Source organism: Miniopterus natalensis, chromosome 2 (assembly GCF_054644295.1).
Source record: "Miniopterus natalensis isolate mMinNat1 chromosome 2, mMinNat1.hap1, whole genome shotgun sequence".
NCBI classification, from domain to species: Eukaryota; Metazoa; Chordata; class Mammalia; order Chiroptera; family Miniopteridae; genus Miniopterus; species Miniopterus natalensis.
Genome location: NC_142082.1, coordinates 54,387,952 through 54,408,361, shown reverse-complemented (window position 1 = coordinate 54,408,361; position 20,410 = coordinate 54,387,952). Strand labels below are relative to the sequence as shown.

Sequence of the window (20,410 nt, the reverse complement as noted above, 5' to 3'; positions counted from 1 at the left end):
CTCTTTGAAGTGAACGTTCTTCTACAACTTGCTTTTTTTAAGCTCTTTTGCTGTGAAGTGATGAGTAGGCTGTTGGTATATGTAAATCTGTCTGTTGGTACACTGTGTTGTCAACATATACGCATAGGTAGTAATATTCCAGGCATTTTTATTGCAGTTTATTGTTCTGGCTTCCAAATAAACCAGATAAAATCATGTACAAGAACATTAAGGATTAAGGGAAGTGGTTTCCTTAGGTGATTGATGGCAAAAATTCACCTTCCTATTATAACAGTAAATGGCCAGTAATATATTTGGCTATTACTTTCCTACAAATTTGGATTCCCAGTTTTCAGAGCTGCTGCGTGTCTAATGTTTGTGGCTTCTTTGGTTGTCTTTTCGTAGGAAAAGGTGCCACGGTGGTTGGGTAAATGTACTACGTTTCTTTGTAAATATTAAACTCCATTTTTGAACATACAGTGCTAGCAAAAATAAGTCAAAGATGTAATGTCTATTTAAACACATTTGATCTGGTTAGTGCTTAAATTAGATTCCATGCTTCAGTTTGAATCAACTGTGTATTAAAAACTTCAAAATTCATATGATCCATCTTCCCCTCCATGTACGGATACGAGGTAGGAATGTGCGTGAAAACTTCTGCTTAAAACTGTGGGATAAAACAAGCTTTTATGCATGGGCTTTTAAAAAAATACCTGTCGTTAAACCTTTTATTCAGGGCATTCAGAATTTGCTTTGCTAAATGGACATAATTCACTGATAAAGAAACAGAGGGACAAGATCTGCTTTTTAATTTACCATACCGTCCCTAGTTTTCCGCTAAAGAAAATTTTGTATATTTAAAAATATACACTCCTTAAACAAGTCTTTCAAAACCTCAGCGTCCCCTCCCAGCTGCCTTCTGGGTTTCAACTTTTGAGTTTCAGGTCCTTTCACAACACCTAAGACGTGCAAAATTCTCCTTCCTATTCCTGGCAGAGAACAGTCCGAAGGGATCTCTCCCCGCGTCTCCACCCTAATTCCCTCTCCGCAGACTCCGCGGGCTCCTCTCCGTCCCTCCTCCCGGGCTCCGCCGGCCCCCTCGGTCGGAGGAGTTGTGTACAAACTGCGAGGCCGCCCTGAGCGCGAAGCTCGTGGCCCGAGAGGGGCGCGGTCAGCGCGGCGGAGGCGGCGCTCTGGGAGAGCTTCTTCCTTCTCATAGGCTAGCTGCTCCGGGCAGGTCGGCCTCTGGGCGTCAGGATTCGCCGCGGCGCTGCCAGTCAGGCTGGCGGGCCACGCCCACCCGGAGTTGGGTAAAATAGACGCGGGCGTCAAGTGTCAGCAGTCGCGGGGCAGGTACGCGCGTTCGCAGCTCGCTCGCGCAGACCGGCGGTGGCGGGAGCGGGCTCCGGCAAGTGCGAGAGCGAGGCGGGGCGGGGCGGGAGAAAGTGGCCGCCCGGAGGACGTCGGCGTTTACGCGTGGCGGAGCGGAAGAGTTTGGCTTTTCGTGCGCGCCTTCGAAAACCGCGCCTACCGTCCGCTGAGGGGTCCGTCCGGAGCCTCCCCTCCTTCGCCCGGAGCCTCCCCTCCTCCGCCCGCGGCCCCGCGTGGAGCTCGCCGGCCTGAGCCAGCGTGCGCGAAGTGGGAAGCGCGCTCGACTCGCGCCCAGCGACCGGAGCCGCCCCCCGAGTGCCCATGGCTACGCGGGTGTTATCCATGAGCGCCCGCCTGGGACCCGTGCCCCAGCCGCCGGCCCCGCAGGACGAGCCGGTGTTCGCGCAGCTCAAGCCCGTGCTGGGCCCCGCGAACCCGGCCCGCGATGCGGCGCTCTTCTCTGGCGAGGAGCTGAAGCACCCGCACCACCACCCGCAGGCGCAGCCCGCGCCCCCGCAGCCTCCGCAGCCAGCGCCGCCGCCCGCCGCGGGCCCTCGGCTGCCTCCCGAGGAGCTGGTCCAGGTAGGAAGAGCCGCTTCCCTCCGTCCCGGGGCTCGGGCGTGTCCCGCCGCTGCGACGCGCGGGCGACAGGGGCCGCTCCAGGCTGGGGCGCGCGTCGGGGCTCACCCGGAGCCCGAGCTGGGGTGAGCAGCCCCACCCTGCCCTCCTGGGCTCTTAGCCGGGCGCCCGCATTTCGCAGGGAGAAAGTGGGCCGATGTGGAGGGGGGGTAGGGGTCCTAGGGGACCCTGGCGGGTCCGTCCGGGAAAGGTTAAAGAGAAAACTGGGTGCTCCCCCGCACCTTTGTTTTTTTTTTCTTACGTTTGGAGGATCAGACCTCGTACCTCACGCCCAACTTAAATTCTGCCTTTCGCCTTAATTCCCCACGCTTCTGAGCGCAGCGGCTTTGGTGGTCCCCCCTCCCGGTCCCACGTCGTCTGGCGCTAAGTGGAAAGGCAAATCGGGGTGCCGGGAGGGGTCTGCCCCCCCCCCCCCCGGAGTCCTATTTTCTTACCTGTTGGCTCACCCTGCTTTAGGCGCGATCGTGGGGCTGCCTTTGGGAGGCCTGAAAAGCAGAGGTTGTATTGGAGTGCTTGTTTTTTTTACTTAAAAAGAAAGCCGGGTGTTGTTTTCTTCATGTGCGCGTAAATTTCCTCGGGGAGCCGCGTTGAAAGCTGGCAGTTGGCTTTTACACTTGCCCGGCAGCCGAATTAGAGCAACCGCCTGTTTCTTTCGCCCACGCAGGGGAGTCATATAGCCCAGAAAAAACTTCCCGGGACTTTTAGCCTGTCCCAAGGAGAAAAAAAAATTGGAAACATACCCACACACAAACAGCTGGAAGAGCTAAAATCAGAAACCACTAACCATCACGGGAGCGAAGTGCACGAGAGGGTTTAGTTCGGTTTATTTCAAGACGCTTCATTTAATAGCCCCTCGGTATACGGAATATTTGCTACTCTGCTCCTACGCCGGGGGGTCTGCGAGTGTCGCCGTGTTAGGAAAGGACACAGTGGCATTTGTCAGAGAGATGACTCACATGATCAGAGTGTTAATTTTTATTTTTAAATCGTGTTTATCCGGTAAACCGCGTCTGCATCCTCACAGAATGATACGAGGTCCGATTTGAAATACTTCTGGAATTAAGTAGTAGCAAAAAATGACTGTATTATTCACCGATTAAGATGTCACGGTTAATCGTTCAATGAGCCATCTAGTTAGGGTGTATTTTTTTTTTTTTTTTCTTTATAATTTTCCTTTTCGGTGCTAAAAGAGGAGTTAAGTTTCTGTTATACTGGGAGAGAAGATAGTTGTAAAAAGACTAAGACTTGCTATAAGCTGGATTATGTTCTTTAAAAAAATCACCACTTGGAAACTATTTGGTTATTTCAGTTTATCAATTTTTTGCTTCGGAGACACCAAGAGTATAAGGTATGACTGAGCTTTTTACAGAGTAAGGGGGAATGTAGCACTGTCCCACTGAGGAGTACATGATAAATGTTTTGCTGATGACTGTGCTAGCCATAGGGCAGCTTCTCCCCACCCACAGGCTCCTTAGCACCACTCTACCAAGGGAGTGATTTTCCCCTAGGTAATTAAAGATCTGTTTTAGATAGGGATATGAATAGGAACGTTTCATTATCATATTAACCAATTACAGAATCTGCTGATTAAAATCAACGTTTAGATCAAATGTTGAGCGTGAGCTTGTTCTTTCAGTAGATACTATGTTTTGATCAAAACATTGTATGTAGGTTTCCATTGAACTGCAAACGGAAAAAGACACGGAAATAGCCAAGGAATATGTTTTATATTAGATATTTCAGCAATATCTATCCAAGAAAAAAAAACACCACCTCACAACTTTGCAATATCATATTTAAGGTTTCCTTAGTTAAAACACACGCACACTAAAAACCTGTATGACATGAACAGAATTGAGGTAGCTTGGCAATATTATAATACTGGACTTCAGGTGCAAACTTAACTGTGCCATGGGGCAGGGAATCCTGCTTGTATATGAGTGACAAGAAGGTGTGCTATATTCTTGAGTCAGAAAGGAGTGTGTTTTCTGTTTGCTTCCTTTTTTCTTGATTTGCCTCATTCACTTTTTGTCCGGTTGATTGTGGGAGCGATTTTACCAAGTACATGTTTTACAGAGTTTCGTAAGGTTTTGGTGAACCAGTTATTACACAATTGACAAACCTGATACGTGTTTATAAGCAACACTTACGAGTTTGCCCAAGTACTTTTCACAGGGATCACTGGGGAATTTTTAGTAAGCACCTTTTGTTTGTCCTTGAAATGATGAATTAGGTGGATTATGCATGTTTGTCTCTCTCTCTTTTTTTTTTTAGACAAGATGTGAAATGGAGAAGTATCTGACACCTCAGCTTCCTCCAGTTTCTATAATTCCAGAGCATAAAAAGTATAGACGAGACAGTGCCTCAGTCGTAGACCAGTTCTTCACTGACAGTGAAGGGTTACCTTACAGTATCAACATGAACGTCTTCCTCCCTGACATCACTCACCTGAGAACTGGCCTCTACAAATCCCAGAGACCGTGTGTAACACACATCAAGACAGAACCTGTTACCATTTTCAGCCACCAGAGTGAAACGACTGCCCCTCCTCCGGCCCCAACCCAGGCCCTCCCTGAGTTCACCAGTATATTCAGCTCACACCAGACCGCAGCTCCAGAGGTGAACAATATTTTCATCAAACAAGAACTTCCTACACCAGATCTTCATCTTTCTGTCCCCCCCCAGGGCCATCTGTACCAGCTACTGAATACACCGGATCTAGATATGCCCAGTTCTACAAACCAGACAGCAGTAATGGACACTCTCAATGTTTCTATGTCAGCCGCCATGGCAGGCCTTAACACACACACCTCTGCTGTTCCGCAGACTACGATGAAACAATTCCAGGGCATGCCCCCTTGCACATACACAATGCCAAGTCAGTTCCTTCCACAACAGGCCACTTACTTTCCCCCGTCACCACCAAGCTCAGAGCCTGGAAGTCCAGATAGACAAGCAGAGATGCTCCAGAATTTAACACCACCTCCATCCTATGCTGCTACAATTGCTTCTAAACTGGCAATTCACAATCCAAATTTACCTGCTACCCTGCCAGTTAATTCGCAAAACATCCAACCTGTCAGATACAACAGAAGGAGTAACCCCGATTTGGAGAAACGACGCATCCACTACTGCGATTACCCTGGTATGTGATCCTACCTGGTTGAAGCATCATGCATTTCATGTTTGTGTGTGTGCCTTTTTCCAAACTCAAGTTTTAAATTTACAAAGTTTACATAGGAAAGTAGTGCTTGACAATAAAAATCACCTTTGTTCTTTTCATATCCCAGTCTCAGTGCCGTAAACAGTATGTACCGTTTGTCTGGTGCTTGTTTGATGTTAAAAAAGAAAAAGGCTAGAATATTCTGGGAAAAAGTTACTTAGATATTTTCTCTTTAATAGTAAATAAAAATTAGAATTTTGAGTTATTTTGTTTCCCATAACAATCTCTAATCATAAATTGGAGCTTTTAATTCTAAATTAAGTACCCTGAAAAGAGATTACTTAAGTAAGGTAGGAGAAAATATGGTGTGGTAATGAAGTGGGGATTTAGTGGGCTGCTATAAGATGAAACTGTCTACAGAATAGATTTAAGGGTAGTTCTGATAGCATATGAGCCATGTGCTCATTCTTGAATGAGATATGTGGCCCAAAATATTAACTGATGACGGTAATGAATATATCTGCAAGTTGCTGGCATAAGCTAGTTTATGAATAATACAGGGTATAATTTATTGACTATGGTACATGATATGACATGACATACTAAATGAAAAAAAAAAAAAACAAAAAACAAGAAATGGAGAACAGAAAATGGCAGTCATCTTGGATAATGGTTAACATTGTCAGCTCTGGAGCCATTAAAAATTTTATATTGCTGAAGTATGTGTTACTGCTATAAAGCACCTACTGGAATATAAACACATTTCCCATTTGTAGCTTGGCTTAATTATCCTCTTTCTGCTAAAGTGATAACATACATAAAGCAAATCACTTTAATACCCTTAATAAGGTAATAGGGGAGTGCTTTTTTGAAACTGAAGCTTCAGATACCTAGCATGAGAGATTTCTTCTTTAAAGCCAGATTTTAAACTCTGAATCATCAAATGTAAAGGTTTCAAAGGATCTCCAAAATGACAAGCTGTTTCTCTCCTGCTTTATTTTTAGGCTGCACAAAAGTTTATACGAAGTCTTCTCATTTAAAAGCTCACCTGAGGACTCATACTGGTATGTAATTTTCTTGTTAATTCTGCGAGTTGTGTAAATAGCGTAAGTGGTATTCATCCTTTTAAAAGCCAACACTTGTTTGATCTCTTCTTTCTTCTGTCAACTTTTATTTTTTAATGGCCTACCTTTTCAGCCCTGGCTTGGCTCAAAATTCAGTTCAGTGAAAAAGTCTGGTTCCAGGATGGCTTATGTTCCCTCACTAAGGCCTTGCCCTGTCACCTTACATAGAATTAATTACCCAAAAATGTAAACAACGATGTTTACTAATGGATTTTAAAACTTGTAATGGCACTGCTATTTCTTATCATGAAGGGAAAAAATGTAACTCATTTTTTCTTTAACAAATCAGTTGGCTTCTGTAAAGCTATATTAAACACTAAAAACTTTTCCATTTAGCATGTAAAGCATAACTGCTTAATACGTTACCTTTACCTAAAATATCAATGTTTAGCATGTTTTCTGTGCGTGATGAAAGAGCTGAAATTGCACAGTATTAAAATCAGACAGATGAGGGGTCATGGTTTAAAAGTTTTTCTACACCCTGCCCCAGCCCACATTTGATGCGTTTGAGAGACTTTATTCTAGCTTATATTTCATTCTTTTTCAAAGTGTGCTTTTAAATGTAGCCCCTTTAATTTTATAAAATAAAATAAAATAAAAATGTTATAAAGTATTTATTATGTCATGTATATAATCACCTTTAAACGCTTTTTAATTTGAAAACTTTGTATCAGAACCCATTTTAGGATGAAACTAGGTGGTGTACTTTCGAAACCTCCAAATACCCAGAACATTTTCAAACATATAGATGGTTACTATTTATGATTTTGGTTAAAAGGCAGCTTTAAAGGAAAGAACTTATACGAAGTGATTATGTTTTATTTTCTCTCATTAAACACAGCCTTACCTAAAGTTCAAAGAATAAGTTTGCTAATAAAAGCAATGACCTAGCAAAATGTTTTATTCCATCATTACTATGGAAACCAGAGTATTCAACAGTTCCTTTGAATGGGTTGTTGGATTAGTGTGAGGACTTAAATCTCCCCAGGCTAGATGTTACTATGGAAATTGAGTTTTGATAAATGAAGTAGTTATCTCTAACTGCTGCATTAAAAAGCAAAAGGCTTTGAACCAAGGTCAGTGCTGAGACACAGCACTAAGAGAAATAAGGCTGCAGACATTTTGTATGCCTGTGCAGTGTTGCTTGCTATCCCAGTGATCAACACTACTTATTAAAACCTAAATAGTGTTGGCAACAACATGGTCGATTCCAGGGCTTTCTGAAAAACTGCTTTTAAAGAAAAAACATCGCCTGTATTTATCAATGAAATGGGTTGTTTTTGCCTGCTGTTTTTAGATGTAGACAAGTTGATTATAACAAGTGAAAGATCCTATGCAAGAAGCCCAAAGTAGAAATTATATTTATAGTTCATATAGTTCAACAAACACCTACTAAGAGTAGAATAAACTCAGTCTAAAGTTTTCAAAATACAAATGACAAGGCCAAGAACACATTACATGTAGAAATGCTAAAATATCCTTTTGTAGAATATATGTTAAGGAAGAAAACATTGGAAACAGCTTTTTACCTGACTTTTGATTAAGGGGAAGTAAAGTAACTTTGAAATGTTCAGACTATTGTTTTTCTTCTTTGAAAGTCCTTGAAAGGAGAGATAGGAGGGAACATGTTTTTCATGAGGTTAAAGTCTCCTAATAAAAGAGGGGTGCAATTGCATATAGAGATGTAATCAAGGGCTATTGCAGGGATGTAGTCAGAGCATATCTAAATGGCCTTTGCAACCCCTGCAAGTCAGGGTTTAGTGCTCTGAATGCTTATACCTGCAATTCTGGAACTTGACCTGCTGGCAAAGAAATTTAATAGTAGGTTGTCTTAACAATGCTTGTACTAATAAAAACAAACTAAAAAGAGGACCTAGGCCTAGTTTGGGTCCCATGCATCAACTTTTTTCACCTGACCATAAACGTGTGGTCATCAACATCTAATGAGTGAGACCATTTAATCCAGTTTAATAAAGTTTTGTTTGATAGTCTTTCAGATGCCTTGGGGAGGGTTTGTAACAGACTTGTTCATCTGGCTAAACCCGTTCTTGGGTAATCATAGAGCATTGAGGTTGTTTTCTCCTCATTTCTAGTTTCTAGACAATGCCTTTTAAAATTTCCTCTCTCATTGCGCCCTCCCCACCCTGCCTGTTGTTTTTCTAATGAAAGTATCTGAAGCCAGGAAAGGCTTGGGTTTTTTTTATTTTTCCTTCTTCCTTTTAAGGCCCAGGCATTTCTAAAGTACTTCTCTCATTTAATATCTTTTTTCGTTTTCTTTCTGTTTCCCCTGCCCAACTTAGGGAATTTAAAAAACAATTTATATGGGAATGTTGATCTTCTATTTGATGATATAAAAGTTATTTTTTAAATGATTGCCATTTTGCAGGCAGAATGTGAAGCACTTTAGCATTTCTTTGGAATGTAATTGTAAATACTTTAAAATGTCAGGTTACCGTATGCTTTAAAAATGACTTAAGCAATTAAAACAACCTACATCTGAGTTCTATTTAATTGCTTATTCTGAATTTTTAGACTGTAGATGCTTCTTAACTTGACTTGCAAATTGAACATAAGGAAATAGTCTTTTCAAAACAAGACCTTTTAAAAACAATTTTGGATGAAAGAGTAGAAGATACTTTCCTGAACCAGAAGTCTCATAGCATTCAGGTTTTTCTAAGTTCATATCCTTTTTTTTTTTATTCAGAAAGTGTACAAATAATACAAAGTTCTATCTTTGTATGGTTAGACAAAATGTCTGATTCCATTCTAGGAAATAATTGTATTTCATTTAAAAATGTGTTGTATCTTTATATACATGATATAGTGCTTATAAAGGTACCCCTTATTGGGGTGTGTGTGTGTTACTTGTAATGTCATGCCATGCCTCTGGTTAGACATAATTGTGGCTGCTTTTAGGCAGCAGTGTCAAGAAGTGGTAAATTTCCAAATCTAAATATTTGTACTTTTAACAGCACTTAAATGTGAATATTACTGAAACTTGTGTGTGCCTCGTGATGTATACTGATTGCCACTATTTAAAAGTTGCTCCCAAGCACCCTTTAAAAAAACCTCACATACCATTTTGCCCTTACAAATCAACATACCTGTTAAACCGATATATGAATAAAACAGAAAAATCTACTGCAACCAGCATTATAGTCATTTCTGTTCATATACCTGACTACCTTTAATTTCATAATGAAGATTTAAAATAACCCAGACTATACACAAAGAAAAATTTGCAAGAAATTGAAAATTTTTCTTCTGCTGGTACTGGTTTTTGGGTATTCCTATGAGTACCATAAGTTAAAATATTTCTTTTACATTGAATGTGGAAATTTCTTTGAAACTTGTGTTTACATGTTAGTAAAAAGTACTTTCCAAAGAAAAAGTTCTGAAAAAGTAAATAGTGAACTCACTACAGCTGTTTGAAATCTAGTGGTTGTAGTCACATATGTGAATGTGCACTTAACCCTAGAGAATATGCTAAAGCAGTTGGGAAATTGGGGTATAGTAACATTTTTAGATCATTTATCAGTCTCAGCTCTCTGGAACGGGGCAGAAAATGAGTAGTTGAGTTGTACAGAGAAGTCTTTGAGCAGTACATACACTTGGCTCAAGTATCCTTTAGACCCAGACTCTGCATGAGCTGTGTTAAGGGTGCACTAAATGATCCCAAAATGGCCTGCCAAGGGTTGACACAAAAAGGACATTTGGAAACAACCCCACAAAAGAAAATGGAAATCTACAAATAGGATGGGAACACAAAATGGACTCTTTGAGGAAAGCACTATACAGTTAGTTTTGCATTTCACAGTGAGTTGTGTTCTGGATTCTACAGTGAGTCTTAGAAAGATTTTTAGCCCAAGCCTGATTGGTAAGGGGGTGTATTCCCATGTTCTGCCTTACCCGGTTATGTAGGACACTACTTCCTAATGACATTTATAGTAAGATATTACTATGTATGCTTTATAATACATAATCTCTGCTCGAGATTTGTTGGTAAGTATTGATTTGTTTCAGTTTGGGTATTAAAAAATCCTTAGGTATAACTTTCTGTATAATTCTTTGCTCTGCATTATTATGTGTTAAATATACTAGGTATAACTTTTTATTTAAAAATATTGACAGTATTGACAATAAAGGTTTTTATTCCTTGCACTTCCCCACTAAAAGAAATATTGAAAATGTTCTGAAAATGAGTTATTTCTTTTTCTTATGGAACTGTGGAAAGAGGGAAAGACTTAAAAATATAAAGGATTTAACTTCATTAGAAAATTATTTAGAGCTAAAACCAGCATGAGAATACACACACCCACACCCACACCCACACCCACACACACACCCACACACACATAAAATTACATATGGGCTTAATGGAGATGAATGATACAATTTGGATCTAGGGATCAGTGTTGGCTAAATGTGTAACCTGTGTGTTACTGGTAGAGGTTAAAAGTTTTGTAGGATGGAATTTAGTGCCCAATGATTTTTTGAGACTGTATTTCAAAACTATGCAGGAGAAAGTACCATATTTAGCCTGTAGTGTTAGATGTTACTAGTTAAACCTTCTTAACTTACTTTCATTTATAGCTTTATTTTATGTATTCACAATTTCAAGCTTATGTGAAAAAAGTAGTGGTTTAAGAGACTTGCTGATTTCAGACCTCTGGAAAGGTATTTATGAGTTTGAAAGCTTAGATACAATTTCTTTCTAATGACTCTCATTGGGAAGATTAAACTTTGCTTTGTGACTTGTTCTTTCATCCAAAAAACATTTAGATAGGAAATTTTTGTTCTGCGATGATAAAGCTTGTCAAAGGTTAAGAAGTTTAATTTGATTAAGCAAACATTTTTTTTGACTCATCTTGTAGAGAATCCAAAGAGAATAATATCGTCCCTTTTCTTATAAACTAGTGGGAGAAGAAGATAATTCCTAAGTAGATGAAATAGAATTGCTGAAGTTGAGAATAGAGACAATCAGCTGTAATGGTAGAGAAAATACAATTTTTTAGAGCAACAATTTAATCACCCAAGATTTTTACTTTGGCAGATATTTTTAGTTCTATAGAATGTAGTAGCTGTTTACTTGATGACCTACATCTTTTCTGGTGAAAGATTAGGAACAAAGTAATGTCCTACTTTAGTAAAAGTATCTCTGTAGCAGCATTCTTATTCTGTCAGCCTGTATTATTTATTTCCAAGGATCTCCAACAATTCTAATTAAGGGTAGCTTACTGTTTTAGAAGTACACTGTGGATAACTTCCATTAGAAAACATCTAGGTAGAAGAATACATTTCTTTTTTTAAAAAAATATATCTTTATTGATTTCAGAGAGAGGAAAGGAGAGAGATAGAAACATCAGTGATGAGAGAGTCATTGATCGGCTGCCTCCTGCACGATCCTGACTGGGGATCGAGCCTGCAACCCGGGCATGTGCCCTGACCGGGAATCAAACCCTGATCACCTGAATCCTGGGTTGACGCTCAACCGCTGAGCCACGCCCAGCCGGGCAAGAATACATTTCTTTTTGACTAACTTTATGAATGCAAACCTTTGAGTTGGGAGGAATCCTCCTGGTCAAGGTTTCCACATTAAATGCAAATTAAAAGAAAGTAATAAGCCAGCCAAAGAAAGACAAGTACCATATGATTTCACTCATCTGTGGAATTTAATGAACAAACTGAACTAGCAAGCAAAATAGAGACAGACTCAGAGAGCAGGCACACAGCTCTGGTGAGGGGGATTGAGCAAAAAAGAAAGAATTTGTGGATACGGACAGCAGTGTGGTGATTGCTAATTGCCATGGGGATAGGGGTAGGTGGAAAATGGAAGAGGGTTATGGGGATAAATGGTGATGGAAAAAAGAAAGGATATTTCGTACTCATTCAGTAGTGGAAAACTGATAAAATGGAATTCTGTTTTGTTAAAGAAAAGGTAAAATATTTCAATACTTTTTTAAAAAAATTGGTTTGGGCTCTTATTATGAGAAAGTGAATCCGAGTGTTGTCTTTAGACTCAACAATTGGTATTTCATTTCATTAACACTGTTAATGATAGAGGATGTTTTCCATTTTTTTTGTTGAGAACCCTCAGGAGAAGTAGCAGTAGCTTAGGAGCCTAGAGGTTCGTTCTGCTGGAATATAGACTGTGAACCTTGACAGAGTATCCCCACCTATCCATCCCCATTTATTTAAAGTATGTCTTTACTGATTTCAGAGAGAGATGGAAACATCAATGATGAGAGAGTTGTCATTGATCGTCTTTGATCGCCTTTCCCCTGCACATCCCTGACTGGGGATTGAGCCTACAACCCAAGCATGTGCCCGGGAATTGAACTGGGATCTCCTGGATCCTTGGTTGACACTCAGCTGCTGAGTCACGTGGGCCGGGCTCCATCCCCCTTTAGATCTGGCAGATGTTCCTAGGAGAGGTTACCTCACTGCCTCTGATCAGCAGTAGGGCCTCCATAACTTCTTCGTTTTCATCAAATGCAGCCCGATACTATAAAAGAAAACTTGTTTATATAGAGTTTATCACTGTACAACTATAGTATGAATAGTAACTGATTCTGAACATGGCCTCCTGAAGGGGCAAAAAGCATGATTCTCATGTAAACGCACATTTAGTCAGATATCCTCAGTGGTCTTGGGCAGAATAGAAGCGGGCAAAGCCCTGTTGCAGGTGGGGCCATAAAAAAGGGACAGTCCATAGACTCACACTAGATGCTTTCCTGTCTCTCATACTTTCCCTTCTTTTCATGAATGAAAATAACCAAATTGGTCAGATTTAGGCCAAATATGTGATTGTTCTAAAGAAGTATTAGAGAAGTGTGGCATTTACAGCTGGAATAGAAGACAGTCTCTTCCCTTGCGGAACTTTGAAAGCCAATTAAGGAGGCAAAATAGAGCTATTTGAAGCCTTCATACAACAATATATATGCAAGTGCAAATCAGTCATTCAGAAGGAATTTAAGTGATGCTGGTGACACCACAGAGAAGTGATCTCCCCCGGACTATTCAGAGGTTCTGAAGTGGTAAAAGGTCAATCAGATTTTAAAGAGATAAATACAAATTGACCAACCAGGGAGGAAGAAAAGGTTTTCTTAATATATCCTTTAAAGTAACCCTTTTGCTTAAATGGGTACATTATTGACAGGGATATTATATATCTAGTAAATACTAGATGCGTTTTATAAATATTAATAATACTAATCTTTGAAATGAACTGCCTACCCTTCTGTTCCAACTGTAGATGTATTGCAGCAAGCTTTAGTAAAAAGGCTTTTTAAATGGAAAATTACTGGCATGATATATAAAAATATGAATTAATGAGCCCAAATAAATCATCCTACTTAATCTTTTTTTAGATATCTAATATTCATGAGTTTCTTTTATTTGGGGATTAATGTTTATTTCTTTACCATTTAAAATATATAGAGACTGTTTCAGACTCTAAATTCTGTGTCTCTAATGATAGAAAAAATTATTACTGAATTGTATGAAAATATTTTCCTCCTGAAATAAGAGCTCATTTTGAGTTTCAGGACTTACATTTTAAGAATTAAGAGTAAGTACTAGTTATTGAAATGGTTTTTATTCCACTTTAACAGTTTGCATTGTTTTGGGTCTCAGAATAGGATATGGATTTTAAGTTCTTTGAAGCCAGAGACCAAGTCTTACTTGTATTTTGCAAGTCATTTAGTACAGGTTACACTGTTGTTAACTAAATATTGGCTTTAATTCTGATTGTTTTTAGCCTTTATCAGATCATTGATTTGGATCGTCTTTTAGCCTTTAGAAAGGAAACCAGATGTGTAAATATGCTGTAATAAACTTAAAAAGTCACATAAAATAACTAAGAACTGTTTTCATCTATGATACTTTTCTTTCGTTAGAAGAATTTGTGTGGAACATTCTAGGGAAAGGCCTTGGTGTATCAGTCTATTGAATATGTTCAGCAGAGCAGAGAAACCTCCCATTCTATTGTGCTAGGGTCAGAAGTCATTTTTTTTCTGTTTATCAGAGGGAGGAAAAGTAAGATAATTTGTTCATCACTAAAGATTTTTGGAATACTTCAGAAATATATTGTTCTGCTAACTCACTGAAATTCACTTAGCCCCGGGAACCATTATTAGATAATATTTGGGGGCTCTCAACACCAGCACAGATCAGTTTTCAGGACCCCACAGGCCCTGGAAGGTGGGTGGGTGTCCACTGCGGACCCTGTGGAGATGGTCTGGGTCCAGGCCTGTTCTGCGTCCATTATGCTGTTCCTTAACTGACCTTCAGAAGTAGCTTTGGAATCTTTAAATTTGAACAATATCTATGTGTTCCTTAAATCATTCATATAGAGCATATTTATGTTTGCTAATGGAGGATTTAAGTAGGACATTAAGGATAAGTGGCAGGGTAGGATTCTTACTGTGGAGCTCATCATTTGGCTTCTAACTCATGGAGTTACTGTGAGGATTCAGTGAAATAATGAGAAATGCCTGACTCTGGAATATGTGCTTGACAGATGTTTGTGCCTGTGCCTGCCTTTCACTGGAAATGTTTTTGCTTAACATTTTTATAAAATATATTGATAGACTTTATCAGTATGGATAATGTGTACGTTTAACTTGAACATTTTTTTTTTTAAAGACTAGGGATTCCTAGCAAAATAGTCCTAGTAATTTTAAAATAGAATGAGAAAATACATCTTTATTTGAGAGATAAAGTGGAAGCTTGTTTTCTATGCTGTACAAACTTACCACTTTTTTCTTTTTTGCCTTTGGAAAGTTTCACATTAACAGCATGAGAACTTAAAAATACAGTGGATGTTGAAAGAGCTTAACTAAATATTTTAAATTGGTGGTATTGGAAAAGGATTCTGTAAAAATCCAATTAAACTTTTGAAAGCTCTATCCTGTTGAAATAACTTAAAGGAAGTCAGTTTGGTTTCCCAGAAGTACTGTGCATAGTGTTTCTGGCTGAGGAATAAAGGCATGAATCGGCTATTGGGCCAGAAATTGGGTACCGGCTTCCTCTACAGTGTTTTACTTGAGCAGTGTTGACACTTGAACAAATCCCATAGAAACTGCCCCAAGTGGGGAACAGTTGTCCTTGCTTTTATAGTAAAGACTTGATCCTCATAACTAATGTCCCAGACACTGCTAGTATTCTTGGCTGAACAACCTATATAGGGATGTGCGTAAATTGGGAGCAAAGCCCCAAATGTTTTAGGAAGTTTAATAGCTACCGTTTTCCAATCAATCAGTAAAGTAAACTTTAAAAAATATTAGTGCAGTTTATTGTTTTATAGCCAATAAAAATAGTGAACAAAAAGAGTCTAGTGTCCCTTGTTTCTTAAAATCTGGAAATTGAGTTTTCTTGCTATTAAATAAGTTCAAAAGACTAGAATGGTTTTTAAAATTGGGGCACTTCAGGAATTTTTTTTCCTTGCCTCAGACATCAGCAATAATTTTTCATTAAATGACAGTAAAGTATTTAAACAACATGTTTGTTTTTGTGAATTTATTTTTCACGAGGAACAAAAACACACGTGCAAAAAGTTAATTTTTTTCTATTTGATTTACATCTTCAAGAGTGATAGCTACCTTTACTGCTAGTGTTAAGACATATTTATATATTAAACAGATTAAATGAATAAAAGTGAAAGAAGGTGTTTTATTTCTTTGGTTACTTAAAAGGTTTGAGTGTATTAGCTTAAAATCTTCGAATTTACTATGAGAAGAAAAAAACCATTCAGGAATTGTGATGTCTGTTTTACAAACAGAGTGGTAGGAACCAAAGAGGGAATTTAAAAAATAAAAATAATTGTGTCTTGGTTCAGAGCCAGAGGAAAGGTGGCTCAGGATGCACACCATAAGGAGTTGAAAGAGAAGTCTCATGGGATATTAATTGACAATATAGCAAAACTATATTAAGCACAAGCTGTAGAAATCTTAGTTGACGTAGGCAGTGTCTTAAAATTTGGACACAGTTGAGTAATCTTACAACTTCCTGAATATGACACTGCTAAATCAGGCAGAAAGGTGGTCGAGTTTCATGGAGACCAGTGTTCAAGGCAACTCTGAGGTTCTTCTCTTTTAGAAGAAGACACTTTAAAAGGAATTTCAGAGTTTGACTATTCCGAGTTTTAAAAGGTATCCATTTGAAACTCAGCCGTAAGCAAACAGTACTTTAATACGCAAGTTTATCTCACAAACTCTCATCTTAAACTAACATTCATAGAAAATTATAACAATGAAGCATACATATAGGAACTACTAGTTAATGCTCAGTGAGAGATTCTTAGGTTTTGGGATTTATTTAGGGGACTACATGATCTCAAATGGAGTTAATTAATTCTAAAACTGGGGGGTTAAGACTGCATTATAAATATTAAGTAGTCTTAAGAGATTAGCAAACTTGAGATAACATTAGGAGTAATGCAAATTGCAGTGGGGCAGCAGCTCAGTTATCAGTTCACTATTAGAGTGAAGAAAGCTGTGAAAAAATAGGTAGATTGAATGATTGGGGACTTTTAAAGTATATGTTACACATGTAAGCTCCATGAGGCCAGGCACTTTTGTCTCGCTGACTGTTGTATTACAAACCTTCAGTGCCCAGCATATAGTAGAAACTTGGCAAATCATTTATAAAAATGGGTAGTGCTTTACAAAGAAAAAAAGAATGCACGAATCAGCAAATGTTAGAATTATTATGGTTTCATGACTCTTTACCAAAGTGAAATTTATCTGTATGAAATGTTGTGATCTGGTTGAGGAATTTATTAAATATCCAAATGCATAAAGCTTTAACACCATTGAACTTGAAATTTTCTTGCCTTTGTTCTGCTTCCATCTGAAAAATGGAAGGGTGTGAATGTGTGTGTGCTAGTGTGAATTTCAAAGAGCAAGTGCCCTGATACTCCGTTTTGGAGGCTGTGTGTTAAGGGAACTGTTGGATGTGCTGTAAGTTTTAGTCTGGCTAACTTGGAAACGTCTAGGACCAGTTTGAAGTAAAGGATTGCAGTTGTGGGACCTTAAATTCGTTGTATTGGTGATTGAGAAGCTCCCTCTTATGTACCTCCCTTAATTTTTTCCTCTCTTGGCTATCTTATAGCCATTAGTCCTACACTCGTTTAATTTTGGTTTCTTGGTATAGTCATTGTATTCACACAGTAATGATAAAGCCACCCAACCTATTTCGCCATTTTATGGTTTTTATATACAGGAGCACTGATTCAACTTGCACTTTTCAAGTTGCAGTTTTTTCATTCTTCAGTGGTACACAGAATATTTTTTCTTTGTATAATTTTCTTTGTATAATAAAGGTGAATGAAGTAGCATTCTATGAGACGGTGACTGTTTACTAGATGACTTTGAGGGAAATGGGTCCATAACAAAATGCATGATCTTTCCTTCTCTTGGACCATGCTTATTTTTTAAATTTCTTTTCAGGCAGTAAGTACCTGCCACGTTTGTCTTGCGAGCCTCATCTCTTCTCCTCGTCTGTTGTCACAGGTGAGAAGCCGTACAAATGCACCTGGGAAGGCTGCGACTGGAGGTTCGCCCGCTCGGACGAGCTGACGCGCCACTACAGGAAGCACACCGGGGCCAAGCCGTTCCAGTGCGGGGTGTGCAACCGCAGCTTCTCCCGCTCCGACCACCTGGCCCTGCACATGAAGAGGCACCAGAACTGAGAGCCGCTGCCACGGGCCTGCCGTGCCTGTGCCGCTCACATTGACCGTCTGCAGTTCACTTGGCAAAGTTTTAAACTACAAACTTAACTATATATATATATATATATATATATATATATATATATATATATATATATAAAGGAAAGAAAGAAAGAAAAACTGGAAATGTATATTTTGTATATTTGAGAAAACAGGGAGTACATTGTATCAATACCAAAGTGTCTGGTCCTTCTAAGAATCTGGAATGCTTGCTGTAATGTATGGCTTTACTTAAGCAGATTTCATCTCATGACAGGCAGCCGCATCTCAGCCTGGGGAGGGGGGTGGGAGTCAAAGGTGTGTTTGCAGTGTTTTTACCTAAGCACCATCATTTAATGTGACTGTGTTTAGTAAACAAGTCAGTTGGTAGGCACAGGAAGAAGGCTGGATTGTATGTCAAGATTTTACTTGACATCAAGTAGTTTTTCGATAACAGAATAATTCCTAGAGGTGCGCAGTATACCTGGCAATTCACAGATAGCCATTGAACAAATAAGTGTTTGTTTTGTTTTTTATATGAGTTGCCTATATTTGCTATTCAAAATTTTGTAAATATGCAAATCAGCTCTATAGGTTTATTACAAGTTTTTTAAGATTCTTTTGGGGAGAAATCAAAAGTAATTTGAAAATAACCATGAATACATTTACAGTTAGAATTGTGGTAAGATACCTCTAAAAACCTTACCAAATTCATTTCTTTAGGGGAAAAGAAATAATCATTCAAATGAACGTAAAAAGCAGATTTAATGCACTGATTAAAATAGGGTGGTTTATTTTAAATATGAAAGACATTTTTATATGAATTGTGAACTCGAGCTTAAAGATAGTTACAATATACAAAAGTTAAACCTCTTAAAATAAGCTAAACAGTATCATTTTTAAGGAGGACTTACTGTAGTTTTCACACGGCAATGTTGAATTTATGATGCAGTTTTCATATATGAAAATGTTGAATTTATGATGCAGTTTTCATATATGAAAATGTTGAATTTATGATGCAGTTTTCATATACTGAGATTATTTGCTCGTGCAGTACTGTTGGTTAAATGCCAATTTGTGTGGATTTTGCATGTAATATACAGTGACACAGTAATTTTACCTAAATTACAGTGTAGTTTAGTTAATCTATTGTTCATACTGACTCAGTGTCTACCTTTAATTACAGATGACATGTTGAAAACTTAAGGAAGCAAGTGCTACATATATGCAATATAAAATAGTAATGTGATGCTGATGCTATTAACCAAAGGGCAGAATAAATAAGCAAAATGCCAAAAGGGGTCTTAATTGAAATGAAATTTTAATTTTGTTTTTAAAATATTGTTTATCTTTATTTATTTTGTGGTAATATAGTAAGTTTTTTTAGAAAATTTTCATATCTTGATAAATTATAGTTTTGTTTGTTAGAAAAGTTGCTCTTAAAACGTGTAAATAGATGACAAGTGGTGTAAATATTTTGTAAGAGGCTTCAAAATGTTTATACGTGGAACATACCTACATAAAAAGCTAAAATCGGTTGCTGTTTTGCTTCTTTTTCCCCTCTTATTTTTGTATTGTGGTCATTTCCTATGCAAATAATGGAGCAAACAGCTGTATAGTTGTAGAATTTTTTTGAGAGAATGAGATGTTTATATATTGACAATTTTTTTTTGGAAAATAAAAAGTGCCTAAAAGATTCATGTTGTGCCTTCTTTATTCACCTATAGTAGCAAATTCATTTCCAGAACTATTTAAAAGGATCTGTTTAATAAGGGCAGTTAATAACAACCCAGTTTCCACATTGAACCAATACCTACCTTGGTTTAAGACAAAAGAGAGGAATTCATTTTTAAAATATAATTAAAGGTATAAAGGGAGGCATAATTCGTGAATGCTGATTTTTTTTCTTGTCTGATTTAGTATCCTTAATTTGATGTGATGAACACAGAGCTTTGTTGTCTTCCTCCTAAAAACATTAATCCCAGACAAATCATGAGAAACACATCAGACAAATCTCAATTGAGGGATAGTCTACAAAATACCTCCCCAGGCCCGGCTGGGCGAGGCTCAGCGATTGAGCATTGACCTGGGATCTAGGCGATCAGGGTTCGATTCCCGGTCAGGGCACATGCCCAGGTTGCGGGCTCAACCAATGAATCTCTCATCATTGATGTTTCTCTCTCTCTCCCTCTCCTTTCCTCTCTCTGAAATCAATAAAGATATATTAAAAACAAAACAAAAAAAACTACCCAGGTCCTGGCCCGTGTGGCTCAGTTGGTTGGAACACTGTCCCTTGCACCAAAAGGTCACGGGTTTGATTCCTGGTCAGGGTAAGTGCCCGGATTGTGGGTTCAATCCCGTTGGGGTACATACTGGAGGTGGCCGATCGTTTGTCTCCCTTCCTCTAAAATAAAGCATACCTAC

At 38.7% G+C, this 20,410-nt stretch overlaps 1 protein-coding gene across 1 annotated transcript; it reads left to right on the top strand.

Moving 5' to 3' along the window:
* Positions 1–1,362: 1,362 nt before the first annotated feature.
* On the top strand, positions 1,363–18,074 carry KLF5 (KLF transcription factor 5). The gene is made up of 4 exons (XM_087813835.1): positions 1,363–1,932; positions 4,264–5,134; positions 6,157–6,216; positions 17,790–18,074. The coding sequence occupies exons 1-4, from the start codon at positions 1,672–1,674 to the stop codon at positions 17,966–17,968; spliced, it is 1,371 nt and encodes a 456-aa protein (XP_087669961.1). The 5' UTR covers positions 1,363–1,671; the 3' UTR covers positions 17,969–18,074.
* The last annotated feature ends 2,336 nt before the right edge of the window (positions 18,075–20,410 follow it).